The 19,733-nt window shown below is 42.5% G+C and overlaps 1 protein-coding gene across 1 annotated transcript in view; it reads right to left on the minus strand.

Annotated features, from left to right (window-relative positions):
- The window catches only part of SUCLG2 (succinate-CoA ligase GDP-forming subunit beta), a 225,687-nt gene that overhangs the window by 6,534 nt on the left and 199,420 nt on the right, over positions 1 to 19,733 (minus strand). Inside the window, exon 10 of the mRNA XM_081184275.1 lies at positions 11,300 to 11,420. Within this exon, the coding sequence (XP_081040401.1) occupies positions 11,300 to 11,420 (121 nt within the window). The remainder of the gene's footprint in view (positions 1 to 11,299; positions 11,421 to 19,733) is intronic.

Genomic DNA, 19,733 nt, shown 5'->3' on the forward strand with positions numbered 1-19,733 from the left:
CAGGGAATTATCCTTATGATTAATTGCTACAAAACACTCAAGAATTATGAATTGACTTATCTGACATTTAAAAGACTGGGATAGCTCCAGCTTGAACAAAACTCTTGAATGTGTAGTGAGGCCCTGTGGAGTCTTAAAATGCAATCAGGTCAGCTCTAGTTAAAGGGGACTTCTGACGCAACATTTTAAAGGGAAAGTGAACTTTGGCACGCAGTGTCGGTGATCTGGAGAGGTATCCATAAAAACCTTACAATAAGTTTTACTTTGATTATGCACCAAGGGTGCTGAAAAACACAGAAATAAGGTCACGGAAACTTCTTCCAAAGAAGAGCTTATCTGGGCCACATTTTGTTGATAATTGGCAATCTCTGAAAAACTATCACTCGGCAGTGCTCAGAGCTTCCTTCTGCCCTGTTTTCTTTCTGCACACATAATGCAGTCCCAATGCAGCTTCCAAAAGACAAACACAGTTTTGACCTTAACTCCCTCTTCCTTTGCCACTAGAATGTAATTAATGTCATCTCAATATTTAACAATTTGTGCTGCTTCAGCCCTTTTAATCGGAGATAATCCTAAATGAGAGCAGAAGGATGTTAGTCATTCTGGAGACTACTGCTTATGCTCATGAATATGCCAGGACGTTTCCACAGAATGTGAAGATAAATTATAATCAGGTCACTTCAGGACGAGAATGGGGAATTTTTAAACGGGATAAGATGCTGAACCAATTTAAGCTTCCAAATTGCATCAAGATCATTTTAATTTGGGTGTGTGTGCCAAATTCTTTTTATACTTTCATAGAGGGATTTTAAGATTTTATTTTCCTGCTCTTGATATCCCCTTTGCCAACTTTTGTATCAACAATACAGAATCCCTCCTGCAGTATATTGACTTTCAGTGTCTTCAGTTCACATAAAATCTTAGGTGAACTTTTCATTCACCAGGTAAAGTGGTCTACTTGTGCAAAAGAGCCACGAACGAGTAGCTTTTAGGTCTCCGGTACACTAATTTCTCTAACTTCTCATGTTTGAGTACTCAGAACACTGAAAATCGCAGAGGCAACTGCAGCTGAGAATCATGAAACTCCCCTGCTCCTTTTAGGGAATGAACAATATGCTCTGAGAGAAAAAGACTCCGCAAATACATCCAACGTACTGTGTGAAATGTCCTCCCACATTCCACCAAGATATTGAAGCAAGTTTTGAAATGAAATTGTTGAAAAACTGGAGTATCACAGATCAGAGTTGGAAAGCACCTCAAAAGCCAAATTGTCCAACCCCCTATCAAAGTAGGAAATACAGCTTCCCTGACAGGAGACCATCCAGCCTCTGCCAATAAACCTCTAATAAAAGAGCCTATCACCTTCTGAGCAACCTGTTCCAATGCTAAATAGCTTTCCCCATCAGTTTCCCCTAACGCTTAGTCAAAATCTTCCTTCTTCTAATTTGAACCCATTGTTTTAAGGTTCTGATAACCCTGGGTTTGTCTCATGACATGTGGTGGCATTGTGCTCAAATAGTGGTCAGCACTTGAGCAATTATTTGCTAATGCTAAGGTAAAGGTAAAGGTAAAGGTAAAGGATCCCTGACAGTTAAGTCCAGTCATGAACAACTCTGGGGTTGCGGTGCTCATCTTGCTTTACTGGCCGAGGGAGCCGACGTTTGTCTGCAGGCAATTTTCCCGGGTCATGTGGTCAGCGAAACCAGAGCAGCGCACGGAAACGCCGTTTACCTTCCTGCCGGAGCGGTACCTATTTATCTACTTGCACTTTGACATGCTTTCGAACTGTTAGGTTGGCAGGAGCTGGGACCGAGCAATGGGAACTCACTCCGTCGTGGGGATTCGAACCGCCGACCTTCTGATCGGCAAGTCCTAGGCTCAGTGGTTTAGACCACAGTGCCATCCGTGTCCCTATGCTAATGCTAGCAGGCCTCAAAACTGAGTTGCATGGCTACAATTTGCGATACACTGAAGATGGTTGCTGGAGCTGTCTTCAGGGAAATGTCACTGAGAGATCACTCTGGTGCATTACAGGCTTCACACTTTTGAAACATCATGAAACATCAAGCCAGGACGTCTAAAACCATACTAGTGCCCTGCTCCCTCCTTACTCGACAGCCTTCCCTAAACCAAATTCCTTGTTCATTTCGCCACATCAAAATGCTTAAGGGAATGTTAATGAGATCCTCCTAAAAGAAAGCTAATTATACTAGCAGCTTTCTTCTAATGACACCCCTTAGCTGTTAACCATAAAGGATTATTTCTGCTACATAGATGAGATATTTCTAAAACATGTGGGAGAGCAATATGAACAGGGCAAGAGACACCCGGGCTTGTATGCAACTAAGTCATTGCATGAGTGAAATGGCATTGTGCAGTGGAAAACCACCTGCACCTACCCCAAATCTGCTCCGAGATTTTACTTAACCTTTTTTCCATAGCAGATTTGCGTGTGGGACAGGGGGCACGCAGGAGAAATAAAGGAAGGGGAGTTCTGTTGTGTTATCCAACTATAGTGGTACCTCGGGTTAAGTACTTAATTCGTTCTGGAGGTCCGTTCTTAACCTGAAACTGTTCTTAACCTGAAGCACCACTTTAGCTAATGGGGCCTCCCGCTGCCACCGCGCCACTGGAGCACAATTTCTGTTCTCATTCTGAAGCAAAGTTCTTAACCCGAGGTACTATTTCTGGGTTAGCGGAGTCTGTAACCTGAAGCGTCTGTAACCTGAAGCGTATGTAACCCGAGGTACCACTGTACTTGGCTCAATGACAGTTCTGACCCAGGCATGCAAGTATACCTCAAAAGTTGCCAAGGGACAGCAAACTCATGCCCAAATGGCTCAGTCAGTCCAGCATGAGACTCTGAATCGCAGAGTCAGGGGTTTGTGCCTCACTCTGGGAGAAAGATTCCTGCATTGCAGGGGGCTGGACTAGATGTCCTTTGTGGCCCCTTCCGACTCTACAATTCTATGATTCCCTTGCCCTTCTTTCTTTGGAACAGGAATGATCATACATGTCTTTCCCCATGGGAATCTGGTTGAGCACTGTGAGAGCAGAGTGCTGAACTAGCAGGGCTCTTTGCATGTCCTGTTCTAGCTGTATGCGGAAATCATTTGCAAAATACACAGTGACTTCAATAGTGGTCTCCTAGTGAAGGCAATACTCTTGGAAGTTCTGCATCTACAGAACAGGCAAGGAGGCCAATATGGATAGTATCTCAACAGGAAGCAGAAGGGATATTCACTGGAGCTGAAATTCATGACGACACAAAACTGGCAGTGCGAGTAGGTGCAGTAGTGTAAAGTATTAGAACATGAGGCTTCTTCAGAAAACATTTAGATTTCTATAAATGCAGCAGCGAGGCTCCTCGCGGGGTCCCTGCCATGGGAGCATATTCACCCAGTACTTTACCAGTTGCACTGGCTCCAGGTGGAGTATAGGGTCAGGCTCAAGGTGCTGGTTTTGACCTTTAAAGCCCTTTGTGGCTTAGGGCCCTCGTATTTACGGGACCGCCTCTCCTGGTATGCCCAGCAGAGGACCTTAAGGTCCATGAATAACCATAGTTTAGAGGTCCTGGGCCCTAAGGAAGTCAGACTATCCTCCACCAGGCCCAGGGCCTTTTCAGTGATGGCTCTGACCTGATGGAATGCTCTGTCGTATGAGACTAGGGCCCTTCAGGATTTAACCTCCTTCCGTCGGGCCTGTAAGACAGAGCTATTCCGCCTGGCCTTTAATTTGAATTCAGCCTGATCTTTTATTTCCCTTCCCTTCTCTTCCCTCCCCCTCCACTTTTATGAAGATTACCCGCTCTGAGACCCCACAGCTAATTCTCCCCTGGCTTCCTCGCTGGCCCAAGTAGGACTAATTCAGCCAGCTAGCCCCGGTGACTAGCTAATGCTTATTGGATGGATTTCCCCCAAATTGATTTTTGAACTTTGAATTTTATTGTTATTCATGCTTTTATACTGTATTTTATGCTGCTTCTATGTTGTATTACAATTAAGTGTTTAAAATTTGTTGTTAGCTGCCCTGAGCAGGGTGGGGTATAATTAATTTATTATTATTATTATTATTATTATTATTATTATTATTATTATTATTATTGCCATTAAAAATGAGTTTAAAGGGAAAGTAGTAAAGATTCTCAGTAATGGCAAGGAATAATCAGCGGTTTGTTTTATCCAAACCTTTTTTAAAAAATAAAATAAAATAAAATCTCCTCTCTGGTGTTTTGGTTTTCATTTTTTTTTACTCGAAAGTTACATGCAGTTCTACAAAGGACAGTAAACAGAATTGATGTGAGTAAAAGTTTCCATGCAAAAAAAGTAAATTGGACAAAGTCGTGTGTTCTCACGAGGAATATAAACGCGTGTGAGTAGTTCATATGATTATCAGTCGCACAAAGCAAACACTTGAATTAAACTGTCTTGCGGAAATGAAGCAGGCAAATGATGTACAGGCAATAGATAGACTTTGAGCAAAATTAACTATACACAGCATGGTGAGGTTTATTTAAAATCAGAGGAGACATTTCAAGGATGTCAAGAAACAGAAATGTAAGCTAAAAGCATTCCATGAACTAAAACGGATGGTAGCAACCAATTGTTTGTGCCACGTTCCTGCCAGAAAGCACAGGAATTTGATAAACCTTGCTTATTTTGAGACATGAATGAGAATATCACCAGAAAGCATAGCAAAGACTGAAACATTTGAAACCTAGAAAGCTCAAGAAGCAGGCTTTTTTTTTTGGGGGGGGGGAGAAGCTTCCCCCTCTAAACTAAACCAGCATTAACCTCCTGCCACTGGATGGTGTTAGAGAACTGTAAACAGGTTTCCAACGCAAAGCTATCAAAATAATCTGCACTTCGCTTGCACGAAAGCAAGTTTGAGAGAAAAGGCATGGGATTTGAAGAGAGATTTATACTGCCTTACTCCAGTCACACCGTATAATAGGGAAGATTTCCCTCAAATTTTAACTCTTGCAAAGTGGGGCAAAATGATGAGCCGTTTTATTAAATACGCTGAGGAGCTGGGCACCAAACAAATTTGGGCCACTGATGGCCTGACAAATATACATCTGTTTTCCACATTATTTATTTACTATTTTTATTTATCAATTTTACTTTTAGAAGGCACAGTAAAGTTACTTTTAGATGCATACTTGCATCTGAAGATGAAAGATATGGCAAATGTCTGTGAATTTTCATTCCTCAAGTTTCAGATAACTGTCCTGAATTATAAGAATACGTTCCCAAACATTTATTGCAGATCCATGAAGAGATTAAAAAAAGAAAGAAAAACATGTCAAATTTTCATGCAAGATGCTGCACAGAGTAAAACAATTATACAAAAACAGGGGAAGAAGCACAAGATTGGCAGTGCAGATCCATATACACTTAGGTTCCGCTATGCAAACCTAATTCGTTCCTGAGAAACGGTTCGTAGGGCAAATATTTACATAGCAAGTTGAGCATTTCCATTATTTCCTGCGGGGAAAATTCTACTGTGTTCCCAACCAAGGAAGTTTAATTCCCAAACGATTTTAAAAAGTCCAGCAAAACCCTAAACAACAGTATTATTATAAGGAGAGATCGCACTCACATTCCCGCTGAGAGAATTGTTCAGGATGCTGAACAATTGCTTGCTGAATTGTACGAATGCAGGTCCCATCGTTCAGACCAGGGGTAGTTAACCTTTTTATACCTACTGCCCCCTGATGCATCTTTCTTGATGGTAAAATTTCCTGACCGCCCACCAGTGCTTGATGGAAGCCATAGAACCCCCTACCGCCCACCTAGAACCCTGAAACGCCCACTAGTGGGCGGTAGGGACAGGTTGGCAACCTCTGGTATATGAACTGAAGGTTCGTATAATGTGTGTTTGCATAGTGAGACCTGATGGTACGTACCATTTGCACAAGGCCGATGTATGCCCAATGGCTAGCTGGCCCTTGTTTTGAATGGAGGACAAGGGGGAACACAAGTTAAACTGGATGGGTGCACATTAGGTAGCTGAATGGATGATTCAAATGGAAGAAGTTGGGTAAGATATTAGTGGATAGTGCAAAAATATGGCCTGTTTTATTTTGGGTGGTATGATACTGTGCTGAGCACTGTGGCATTGGGAAGTAGTCAAGAGTCTTGTCTAGGCATTCACACAATTAGTATCATATACGGGGGAAGTAGGTATGCATAGTTTAGCTCCGCCCCCCCTCCATTGCATCCCCATTACATAGCCCTGCGGTGGGAATCCCTTTCAGGCGATCGCAGTGCCTAGAGACAGGCAGTCAAGTCACATACCGTATTTTTCCGTGTATAACATGCCCCCATGTATAACACAACCCCTATTTTGGGGGACTCAAACTGAAGAAAATGGGGGGAGATTGCTCAGAGTTGTTCAGTTGTTTTTTTTTGGTGGATGATTGACCAGGGTTGTCCAGGTTTTTTGGTGTGGTGGTGGTAGATTTGTTGAGCTTTTCTTTTTAGGGGGAATGTATAAAATGCCAAAATATCCCCCCCCCCTAAAATTTAGGGGACGCGGGTGTTGCTGTGGGTTAAACCACAGAGCCTAGAGCTTGCCGATCAGAAGGTTGGCAGTTCGAATCCCCGCGACGGAGTGAGCTCCCGTTGCTCAGTCCCTGCTTCTGCCCACCTAGCAGTTCGAAAGCACATCAAAGTGCAAGTAGATAAATAGGTACCACTCCGGCGGGAAGGTAAACGGTGTTTCCATGTGCTGCTCTGGTTCGCCAGAAGCGGCTTTGTCATGCTGGCCACATGACCCGGAAGCTGTACGCCAGCTCCCTCGGCCAATAAAGTGAGATGAGCGCCACAACCCCAGAGTTGGCCACGACTGGACCTAATGGTCAGGGGTCCCTTTACTTTACCTATTGCCGAAAACTGCTCACCTGTCTGAGCAGTGCTGCCGCCCACGCTCCACAAAAGCCGCCTATCAACTGTTTCTTCCCCGCCAAAAAAACAGAAAACGCCAGCCCTATTACTGCGGCAAGAGCAAATAGACGCCAGACCTTGTCGCAGCCACCAAAGACACCACAGACCAACCAATCCCATGTCAACAAAGTGCACTGACCATGTATAAGACAACGCCCTCCCATTTCTGAACGTGATCCTTTTGGGGGGAAACCTAGTCCAATACACGGAAAAGTACGGTATCCATAGCAGTGACCATAGGAGGAATGACTGCTGGGAGGAGCACAGAGAGAAGAAACACCATGGCGCATCCAGCACAACTGGATGCCTTCATTTGCCCCAGCTGAAACAAAACAGCATCGGTCTCTACAGCCGCAACAGGCGCTGCAACCTTCCAATGGTTTGACTTCACACTCCTCCACTGACAGACGGATGCCCACAACAACATAGCCCTGCTACCCTCCATGTACTGGGCGGGGAAGTGTCTGCAGCAGAGCTCTGGCTGTACTTGTGGTGGATCCCCAAGTGATTCAGGAACCCTCCCTCTCGAGATCCTAAATTGTGCAAGGAACCTCTGTAAGCACAACAGGCTCCCCAACTCACATGTTTGTCTTTGCCTAGGCGGGCTAGGCAGGGAGGTGCGATGGGGCTTGATTACTTACTACGCCTCGTGCTGTGCGCTGCACACCTAAACAGGGCTAAAGAGTAGCACAGCTGCTTGCCTAGTAATTAGTCTTGGGATTCGTCATCTTTATATCTGGCTGCATGAAGCCACATACAAATCTATGCCTTGCTTGATGCGGTGGGACAGTTAGTAATGTCCCCCGGCTTGTTTTCACTAGAGCTCCCCTACTTGGATGCTACGCTCCATCTTTTGTAGCATGTATCTGAGTCCAAAAGGTATGCCTTCACTATTAAGCATGGATTACTCAAAAAGGTGCCTCTTAAATCAGGCTTCCTCAACCTTGGCCCTCCAGATGTTTTGAGACTACAATTCCCATCATCCCTGACCACTGGTCCCGCTAGCTAGGGATCATGGGAATTGTAGGCCAAAAAAGATCTGGAGGGCCGAGGTTGAGGAAGCCTGTCTTAAATCAATAACAAAATTTTGATGTGGAACAGCAGGGAAATGTGCTCAAAGGCATTTTCACCATGTTTGAATCAACCATTTATTCTGGAGCTGAACATCTGCGTTTGTCAGATGTCGAATTTTAACTGCCTTGTAGTGTCTTCTGCAGGAATCTGGTATCTACATACTGTAATAGGCGGATGTTCATCATCTGCATATGTTACACCAATGCATGGTGTGAGGCAGAAATGGAGGCGGGATAACAATGATCCTGGTGTGCCACATGCACTGAGTTTATGTGAATTGGTCCCTAACAACAACAACAATTTATTATTTATACCTCGCCCATCTGGCTGGGTTTCCCCAGCCACTCTGGGCGGCTTCCAACAAAATATTAAAACACAATAGTCTATTAAACATTAAAAGCTTCCCTAAACAGGAAGCCTTCAGATGACTTCTAAAAGTCTTTTCTCATTGACATCTGTTGGGAGGGTGCCACTACCAAGAAGGCCCTCTGCCTGGTTCCCTGTAACTTGGCTTCTCACAGCGAGGGAACCGCCAGAAGGCCCTGGGAGCTGAACCTCAGTGTCTGGGTGGAATGATGGGGGTGGAGACGCTCCTTCAGGTATACTGGACCAAGGCCGTTTAGGGCTTTAAAGGTCAGTACCAACACTTTGAATTTTGCTCGGAAACGTACTGGGAGACAATGTAGATCTTTTAAGACCGGTGTTATATGGTCTCGGTGGCCGCTCCCGGTCACCAGTCTAGCTGCCACATTCTGGATTAGTTGTAGTTTACGGGTCACCTTCAAAGGTAGCCCCACGTAGAGCGAATTGCAGTAGTCAAAGCGAGAGATAACTAGAGCATGCACCACTCTGGCGAGACAGTTTGTGGGCAGGTAGGATCTCAGCCTGCGTACCAGATGGAGCTGGTAAACAGCTGCCCTGGACACAGAATAACTAAAGAGAAAGAGATTGTGGTTTGTTTATTCATTCAGTGGTGTATTAAGGAGATTTCTTATTCATTTAATACGAGGGAACAGGTGTGTCCCTGCAGAAAAGTACACCTGCAATCAGAACTACCCCTTCCACTAAAACGAATGAAGATATAGGAATTTTGTGTGTGGTGTGTGTTTACACAAGTATGGAACCACAGCCTGGAGGCAGAGACTTACAGAAAGCTGGTAACAGTGGGTTGTATCCAATGCCAGTCCTACTCAGGGTAGACCCACTGAAGTTAATGGATATGGTTAACTTAGGCTCATTAATTTCAATGGGTCTACTCTGTGTAGAACTTAAGTTGGATACAACCCAGAGCATCATGACTGAGGAAAAATCCTGTATTATTTTGCAATTGTGTCTATACTTTGTATGTGGAGTGCATGTCTGGCTTTAGTCCAATACTTTTAACTATTTGCTATGAAAATCCTGTTAACAAAAAATTGCTAACGGGGAGCTGCTCTTTCCTAGCACAAACGACTACTTCAAGCTAAAATGCAAAATACACAGTTCTTCTAGTCGCCCTGGCTCCTAAAAAAAAAAAGAAATGGCTTTTCTGCTGGAAAATTCATTCTTTCTCTCTTCTCTCTTTTATCGAGCAAGAAAATACATGTAATTATAAAGTTACCATTTTCAAACGGGAGAATAATCCTTTCTTTATCCACTGGTAAAACAGCTGGTAATTATTATATAGCTGGGAACAAAGATTTGTCCAGAAAATCCAGCTAAATCAAGACAGATCTGACTGATTAAAACTTTACTCATCCAGACATTTGTAATACATTGCATGTGGGCAAATAGTCTTTAAAGTCCAGGGCACAAATCTGTAAAGATTTATGGGAATAATCATGAACCTTCGGTTAGGGGGAAATGTGCCAAATGGAAAACACAAACCACACTAGGTCCCTCTTCACCATCTTATGAAGCTGTATGAAGCTCCCCATAAAAAAATAAGGAATTATTAATTTTAATTAATTTTAGTCTCGTTCCAAGCGTTGGGAAGTTCAAAGAAGAGCAGATAATACGATTAAGGGTCTGCGATGGAGGATCAGCTACAAGGGAAGATTAAAGAAACTAAATCTACATGCATCTCAGCCAATGATTACGAAACTTGCGGGTGGATGTTTGGTGTCACACGATTTTGGCCTACAAGTATAGTGCTGTTCAGATGCAGACTGTAACAAAACGATGCTTCCAGTGATCCAAAACCCCCCAAATAAAAATGAAGTATAGAAAGAGTAAAACATCGGATATCTTTAAATGTGGGACATCTTTCCTCAATGAAAGGGATGTTCTGGAAGACACCGAGGACCTTTTTCACAAGTTGGAGAGATGGCCACCAAGATGGCTTTAGAAGATTAGATAAATGAATGACGGATAAGGCTATTGATGGCTAAAAGTTATGATGGCTGCGCTCTACTTCCACTACCAGAGGTGCTGTTAGCCAGAGGACAGAGCCCTGAATGCCATTTGCTGGGAATCACAAGTGGGGAAAAGGGCTGTTGCATTCTGGTCTTGCTTGTGGGCTTCCCATAGGCATCTAGTTGGCCACTGTGAGAATAGGTTGCTTGACTAGACAGGGTTTTTGTCTGATGCAACAGGACTCTTCTTACATTTCTCACCCACATCTGCTCTAGGATGCTCTCTACAGGACGCACACAAAATTAAACAAGTTATGTACAGTGGTACCTCGGGTTACATACGCTTCAGTTTACAGACTCCGCTAACCCAGAAATAGTACCTTGGGTTAAGAACTTTGCTTCAGGATGAGAGCAGAAACCGTGCGGCAGCAGTGTGGTGGCAGCGGGAGGCCTCATTAGCTAAAGTGGTGCTTCAGGTTAAGAACAGTTTCAGGTTAAGAACGGACCTCCAGAATGAATTAAGTATGTAACCAGAGGTACCACTGTACTGTTCCTTCTCTCTCTCTCTCTCTCTCCATGTGTGTGTGTGTGTGTGTATGAGAGAGAGAGAGAGAGAAATCTCGTTTCAAAGGCCCCCAGCACACACAAAAAGCTGGATAGACTTTTCAGTAATTTGTCAAAATTTATCCACTCAGAAGGGCATTTAATATGCTTGCAAATTTTATCCACTTCTGTCAAACAGAAATAAGTTATGGGCAACAGTGAATGGGGGAAGTGTGAAGTTTCTTTTCTTCTGAATCAAACTGAGACCCTGAGGCTTCTGAATGTTGCTCGTTTCTGAACCACTGAATTGGAGTCAGAACTGAATGTGTGGTAGGTGTGCAACCCTAATAATAATAAAAAAGGTCAACGTATGCAAAGGAATGTTGTAGATTTCAAACTTACCTTCAAGCCTGACTACTAGAGGCACTTTCAGTTCAAGCTCTCGGCAGGCTTTGGTGATGCCGTTGGCTATAATGGCACAGTTGACAATCCCACCAAAAATATTGACCAGAATTGCTTCAACCTGGGGCAGAAAAAGAAACATACTGTCAAATTTGTTAAAACATGTGCCTTTTAAAATGGAGGCATAAGGCAGTAGCAGTAGATGCAGCTACTACTAGAAGTGGATGGATATGACCTGAGCCCGTGGAAGCCTGTGAGATTCAACATATAGTGTGCTGGAAAAGTTAATGTAGATTTCTCAATATTATGCAGTAATGGGTAAACTCCCCACAGTCTGAATTGGACAGGCTTAGATAGAAGTTCGGCTGCTTTCTCAAAAGTCAGAAGCTTATTTTCTGAGCCAATTAGACTTCAGAAGTTGTCCTCACCCTTTGTCCTATTTGCCGCCAAAGTGGCCCTGGGAAAAACTACAGTTCTCAAAAGCCACTTTTGCTTTTGGAGAAAAAAAAGATAGATCACTTCCTCTTCTCTTCTCTTTCCCTATAGCAGGGATGGAGAACGTATGTCCCTCCAGATGTTGCTGGACTACAAATTCCATTATCCCTGGCCACTGGCCATTTTGGCTGGGACTGATGGGATTTGGAGTCCAACAACAACTACTGCAGGGGACATAGGTTAGCCATCCCTGCTCGAAGGAATGTAAAGCAGTGACACAGCTCCGTTACACTACATAGACGGCAGTGATTATTCTCCAGGTCCTATTGAGAGGTAAACTTTAACAAGCACCTGACGTTTTTTCTGAGTGTGGCTTTTAAGAACTGGTCTGGCATCTCTAATTGGAAGGGAAGTGGGGAGGGATATTGAGAGTTGGGCAGGCAAGCCAAGAATTCTTTTCTAGCTTGGATTAAAATCTGAGCTGGAAAAGCTTGCCTTTTCTTTAAGGAGATCTTTATGAGCTCCAGAAGCTCATATTTGAGTATCAGAGAACTTAACTGGCTTTTGTTGCCAGACTTAAAACTGAAGAAAATCTTTCAGATTATTAGGGACCAGCTGGCATACTCTTGATGTGAAAGGTCTGGGTTCTTGGTTTTACAAAGCTTTGAAATGTTTGAGTTCTGGGTTCAGATGAGTAGCTGTGGGAAAGCCAGATAATTTCAGATGTAATTTTCCACGCATAAAATTGTGGTAATATTGACAAACATCAGTAAACGTGTGATAAAAATGCATAAGGTAATGGACTGAAGTACTCTGAAATATATAGTATATAGGCTGAGCTTTGAGAATGGTGATTAGTGACTCAGCCAGACCTTCTGACTTAAGATTGCCCTGTATAAATAGGTTCTTAAGAGGCCTTCAGTGCCATCCGTTTTGGTAATCTGCATAATTTTCTCGTTTGTTGCAGAATATGCACCTATAGGTTGCACTCCTGTTACTGGGAGATTTGCATATCCAGCAGTTAGAAACACAGTATATAATACCTGCGAAAATGCAAAACTTCCCCAAAGGTTTTGCCATCTACTGCTTATTGTGATTGCTTTGTGGAATGAGATGGCGCAAGTGTCACGGACAGCTGCTGGATAATGTATGCCACGATTAGTGAGCAGCGGCGATGTCACCTGCAATGGCTCTATTTTGTAAACTCCTCCCCCCCTTTAAAAATGCTTATTCCTCTTCAATTCTTTTGAGGTGTTAACACTATAATTATAATGCAGGAGATCTCATCCAGTTGTTAGATGGGGGATTCAGGAAGATAAGCTTTCAAAAGAAATCTCCACAGTTATGTGAACCTTTTGCTCGTTAATCATATTAAAATAATAATAATAATAATAATAATAATAATAATAATAATAATAATAATGAATAGAAATAATCTACGCTGCTTGCTCCATGCACATTGAGTCAGGTTTCAGAGATGTGGTTATGCCAATCCAAGAAAGCTATCCTTTCTCACTCTATAATGTGCGACAAAATATACCATGATAGCCAGAAAATGGGAAATTGCACTGGTATTCTGCAAAGTGTAACATGTGACCAGGTTATGCTCTGAGTGCTTCTGAAGAAAGCGCCATCAACAGACAGCTAGTTCCTACACTTTAAAAGCGACAGGAAAATGTCCACAAAGGAACTCAACAGCAGGAGAGCTCTTGCTATCAAGGGGATACCTCTCCAACACTGCATGGGGCTTATCAACAATTCAGGCCAGAAATTCCACATCAGCCATTCATGAAGGCACAGCATGTTTCTTAAAAATAAACTTCACTTTTGGTCGGCCTGGCTCATACTTTTTTAAACCTTGTGGGTTTAAACAGCTCCCACTGATATGACTAAATAAACATGTGAGATCTGGGTAGCTGATAAGCGATGTCTGTGGCAAAAAGATTTATTTTTTAAAAACCCAGTACAGTGGAACCTCGGTTTTCGAACATAATCCGTTCTGGAAGATTGTTCCGACTTCTGAAACATTTGAAAACTGAAAACTGAAAGCAGAAGCCTCAATACAATAGGGTAACTCAAAACGGAAGCTGTGTAGCATGTTCGGCTTCCAAAAATTGTTTGAAAACCAGAGCAGTTACTTCTGGGTTTTCGGTGTTCGGGAGCCAAAACATACGGTAATGGAGGCGTTTGACAACTGAGGTTCCACTGTATGTTCCTTGAAGAAAACATAAAGGCCAGACATCTTTTCCTTCTCTTTAGTCAATTGCCTGAATAATCTGAACCACAGTATTTAGCAAGTGGATTTTTGCTGAAATCACTGGGGCATATTCCATATTCAAAACAGAGGAGACTCACAGAGGTAAAGTACTTGTCCTGACGTGATAAACAGGGTAAGAAAATCCCACCAGGAAAAGGGCTGTCCATCAACTCAGAGAAATCGAAATTTCTGGTATGTAACTTACAATCAAATTGCCCTATGGAAATTCCCTTCCCATTTGACTTCAGGCCATTATTTTACTTGGACGCATGCACATGGTCTATCTGCACATCTCCATGGAAGCTGCCTTTAACTCCACACATTCAATTTTACCACAAAGTTTATGTGCACCTGGAAACTATGAGGATCAGGTGAGTTCAGCATGGTACCACAAGTTCCTTGTTGTGACGTAAGTGAAAATTATCCAGTGTGCTTGGTGGCACAAATAGTGTACTGCATGAGAGATGAAGAAATAGGCCCCTAGCTAATGTGATGGTACACAATAGCCACAAACATTCTAACTACTTATGGGGAACATCTTTTAAGGAACACTGAAAATGACTAGAGTTCCCATGAGGAAAACAGAAAGTGGAGGAGCCGTGAGCAGGAGAGGAGCTACAGGCAGGAGAAGCCATAGGCTGCCTCTACTTTTCCCAGAGGAGAGGGGTTGTGAGCAGGAATCACTTCCCATGCTTGCAGGGGGGTACGGCCGGGCCCCCTGCGTCCTGGAGCCCTGTGCCCGCGTCATGCACCCTAGCCAGCCAATCTGGCTGGCTGGGGGTGTGTGGTTTAGCTGTTTAAAATGGCCGCGGGCACACAAGCACTGCCTTGTTGTTCCAGTTTCCTTGGATCACCCTCCCTCTAGGTTTTGCTTCTGCACCTGACCTTGCTATGGACCTGGGTTGGTCGCCTTGGTTGTCCAAGGGTCCTGGTAGGAATTTTTTTTCCACTTGGCAGATTGGCACCAGCCACTTGGGTTTTTTGCCTACCTTGTAGCAAATCGTCACAACTTTGTAAAGTTTGGTGGTTAGGAAATGTGTGTTGGAGGGGAGGTTGTGGCCATCACCTACCCCTCCCCTTGATGGGTATTCCATTAAAGGAATCTGGCGGTCGTGGTTCCTCTCCGATGCCCAGGTGTTGGCTAGGGCCATGGCACGACCCTCTGGTGACTCTAGGGGAAAGCTTCCAGTTGATTTGAATCAACAAGCTTCCCTTACGGGTTGTTAACCCTTGTGTGACTCCCTGCAGAGCAGGCAGGAGTCAAGTATAGTCTGTTCAGATCCAATGCCTAAGCCAATACCACTCACATTCTGCAACCAATAAAGCTGTGGCTTTTTTTTAGCCTGTTAACCTAAAATGCTTGTGTCCATGTGTCTTATTTCATCACAAAGTGGGAAGCGGGACCTCGACTCACAACTTTCCTAGTGGAAAACAGGCGATTAGGGAAGACAAAGGGTTGTGGAGCCAGGACCCATAAGGGAAGCAAAGCAAACCAATAAACATACAGGAAGAGGATGGAGATGATTTTCACATATAAATAACCAGCCTAAAACCCCATGGCTACAGGTGGTCAGTAATGTATAATTGAAAGCTTAGGACAGAGTATAATCATTTAAAGCATTTAGATGCTGCCCTTTGGCTTGAATCCTGTGAGCAGAATTTCGCTCATAGGATACTCCTGCTGCCAGAACATGGGAGGCCGTTCTGTCATTTTCCCTCACACAGTTCCCCTGTGCCCTGCAAAATCTGCTTCGAACAGTTATGGGACACAAGCTCTTCTACAAACAGAAGAAGGGCAACTCAGGATGCAGCTCAGTCAGTCAGTAGAGCACGAGACGCTTAATCTCAGGGTCATGGGTGTGAGCTCCATGTTGGGCGAAAGATCCCTGCATTGCAGGGGGTTGGGCTAGATGACCCTCATGGTCCCTTCTAACTCTACCATTCTATGATTCTTGGTCAGGGTATATTACTGGGCAGTTTACAAAAATGAGAGCTGTAACATTCAGAATAAAAAAATAATGTGAAAAACTAATAAACAGTAAACAGAAGACACAACAAAGTATAATGGGTGGTATTCAGTGATGTTTGGCTCAAGACTAGACCCACTGAAAGAAATCAACCTAACTTAGTCATTTTCATTGATTTCAATGGGTCTACTCTGGGTAAAACAAAATACCACTCAATGTAATTTTGCCTGACAGCAGTAAAACAGAAGCTTCCTAGCATTAGAATGTTCTTCTCCGTATTATGTCTGTAAAACAATCCTTCCATGCCAGAATTGGATTCATTAAAACTCTTCAGTGCTCTCTCAGATCAGGACCATTGTTTAGGATAAGCATATGCAGAATTAAGAGCGCAAGGGAATGCTAAACTTAGTGTCACTTTCATATGATCAAGATGGCACTGGTATCTTCTCATTAACTTCCTTTTCAACTAGTTTTTACTATATTCTTTTTGTGCTTCCCTTGCAGTCTAGAATAGTTTATATCTTGCTTTTACATTTCCCTGCTAAATACTGCATTGAATACCACACTTGATGGTATAGAAGGATTACCACAGCGAAGCTCCCCTAGTCAAGAAATAAGTGATTGGAGCCACATAAGACAAAACGTGTGTAAAGGGATTTATGAAGGATAAGAATGCACTATGAATAGTCTCTGCTGATTTTGACCTTTCATTTAGAGGGAAGAAAAGACTTGCTTCTTAATCTCACGGTTGAGATAGAAAAACTTGAAACCTTTTATATAGCTTCTTCAGAAAACGAAAACAAATAATCCAGAGATAGATGGAGCTGAAGCTACCACTGTTGGGAACCACTTTAATTAGAAAAGATTCAATTTCTGGACCTTCAGCAACATAAACTAATCCCACCTTCCTATTTCTCTGCAGATCACATATTTCGCCTTGGAATAGGCGAAATAGGACCATAATACTTTTTACTCTGGCGCAGTTGGAAGCAAAGAGACTGGCTGGGGAAACTCAGCCAGATGGGTGGGGTATAAATAAATTATTATTATTATTATTATTATTATTATTATTATTATTATTATTATTATTATTATTATTATTTCCAAGTCCATGGAAGAGCAATGAACAAGGCGCAGGCTTTGCATGTAGGCTTTCAAATATATAGAAGTTAAGAGGGCCTTCTTGGTGGCTGCTCCCAGACTCTGGAACTCCCCTAGAGAAGCTAGACTGGATCTCTCCTTGTTGTCCTTTTGCCAGCAGGTGAAGACTTTGCTGTTCCATCAGGCTTTGGGGAATTGACTGCTTTAAGGGCTAGTGCCATGCTGCTTTTATTGTACTCATTGGTATATTTTAAACAGATTTTATATATGCAGATAGTTATGGATAATATGGACAGATTAGCTACATACGAATTGCATGTCGACGCAAAATAATAATGGATAAATATGAAGAAATCTGGAACGAATATTTAAGCGATAAGGAGGATAGTGGTGGGAAGTACGGGGAGGAGAGAGAGGTGGGAAAATATTGTCAAAAAAGGTGTGGTCATAGGTATATCAGTGTATTCAAATCTGAATTGTCAAATTGTGTTATTATTGTTATTATGGTTTTTGTTGTATGTGTCTTTTGCCGTTGTTGTTTGTATCGAAAAAATGATTAAATAAATGTTTTTAAAAATCTATCAATGTTTAATTGTTTTAAATGATTGTGTTTTTTCTATATTTGTAGCAGCTCATATTTAATCTGTAAGCTGCCTTGAGTCAAGGGAAAAGGTGGGGTATAAATTAAAATAAAATAAAAATAAAATCCTGAATGTGAAACTTGTAATAAGCACACAGTTGCAGTTTCCAGCTAGGTGTTTAACTTCTCTGTGTAAGAACCAGTAGAGCTTGCCAGGCATTGTGATGTCACAATGCTCTGCATTTCTCCATCTCCACTGCCCACGTCTCTGGTTGTGAGGGGCAACCAGTGTGGACAAGTAAACTTCTATCATACACTACAGACAGAAGAGAGGACTGAAACGTGATTTCCAGCAGCATATGCCTGTTTAAAACCTTCTGGTTTAACTAACATGCCAGCAGAGACGTATTCAAACATCACATTATCTGATCATCCAAACCAAGCATCCCCAAACTCGGCCCTCCAGATGTTTTGGGACTACAATTCCCATCATCCCTGAGCACTGGCCCTGTTAGCTAGGGATCATAGGAGTTGTAGTCCCAAAACATCTGGAGGGCTGAGTTTGGTTTCTTTTTTTAAAGATATTTATTGAGATTTTCAAAATATGACAAACAAGGAAAAAAAAATAAAGTAGAAGCAGAAGAGAGTACAAAGGATAAAAATACTTGACAAAATAGAAAAAATAGAAAAAAAGAAAAACCTACCCCTTCCCACCGTATAAGAAAAAGTTCCAAATGAGAAAAAAAGGAAAAGGGAAAAAAGGAAAAAAAAGAAGAATGCAAAAATCACAAAACTTTAAAAACATTTAAAAAACAAATTCATTATTTTCAAAACCTTAACTGTCATTACCTTCTTTCTTAGACCTCCTCCTCCTCCCTTTCTTTGTATCCTAGTTATTAATTATCCCAGCAAATCCTTGACCTTATTTCTCTATAATAAAATAAACCTTAAAACTTAGGGTCTTATCCTGGAGGGCTGAGTTTGGGGGTGCCTGATCCAAACCATGACTTGGAAGAGTGGGAATAAGCTGTGCGCACATGTGCTTTATCCTTCCCTTTCCTCTTCCCATTAACAGAAATCTTCCTGGTTTGTCAAAGTTTGCTATGATATCTGAACTGGCGAATTGGTTGGAGCAAATCTTCCGAGCCAACTCTCATGATGAACCATGAAGTGTTCTATTGAGCCAGCTGCTTGAGGAAAGGAAGGGGGGGGGGAAGAATTGTGTGAGCACACAACTCAGTTGTGATATTCTAAAATGAACCCACCGAACAGAGCTCTGTTGCTAACACAACTGAAAACCTTCAAACTTTTCTCTCTCTAACATGTTCCTAACGTTGGGGCACTGGACCAGCTACATGACAGATCCACTTAAGAAAGCGTGTTTATATCATTAAAGATAAGGAAGAGGATTTTATGCCCAATATAGACACTTTAATCCCTAATGCAGCCCCCTCATTTAAAGATCTGCCTTTTCAGTTTCCAAGCTGAATTCTAATCAGCTCCATTGGCAGCCACATGAAGAAGAAGAAAAGTAGTTTGGAAGAAAATTAAATTTGGCACTGGATAACCGACATTACGTGTGCCTGGCTTTAATAATAACGACAACAATAATATAAATAAAATCAGCTAAATTAGAGAGGAGCCTGAATGAGTTCAATCAGTAGGAAACTGAATCAGGTGGAGAATTTAATCATGGGCTTTATTATAATTTTATAAATAAGCCTAAAGACCGGTTTAGACAGCCAAGAGATTCCATTACAAACTCTGCTGAAAATTGGTGAACATTGTTTATCATTTCTCTGCTGCCCTAAATGGATTTTGCAGTTTTTAACATTCAGGCAATGCAGCCTGATGAAGGGGTTCGTTCTGGTATTCCTGTGTTCACAGAAGAAGGAAGGAGACTGAAAAAGTGCTCAGTGGGGGGAAAGAAAAACCACCCACTGCATATTGCAAACAAGTCTTCATTAACATACCCAGCATCTAAGGACACAGAACATAAAATGTGCACAGAGAACAGAGTACCCTGCCTGCAGAAGAGAGCGATTTCCTCGAATGGCATATTAATGATTAACATTTCCACCTTGCTTCATGCTT

Source organism: Podarcis bocagei (assembly GCF_964188305.1).
Source record: "Podarcis bocagei genome assembly, chromosome: 2".
Classification (NCBI taxonomy): Eukaryota; Metazoa; Chordata; class Lepidosauria; order Squamata; family Lacertidae; genus Podarcis; species Podarcis bocagei.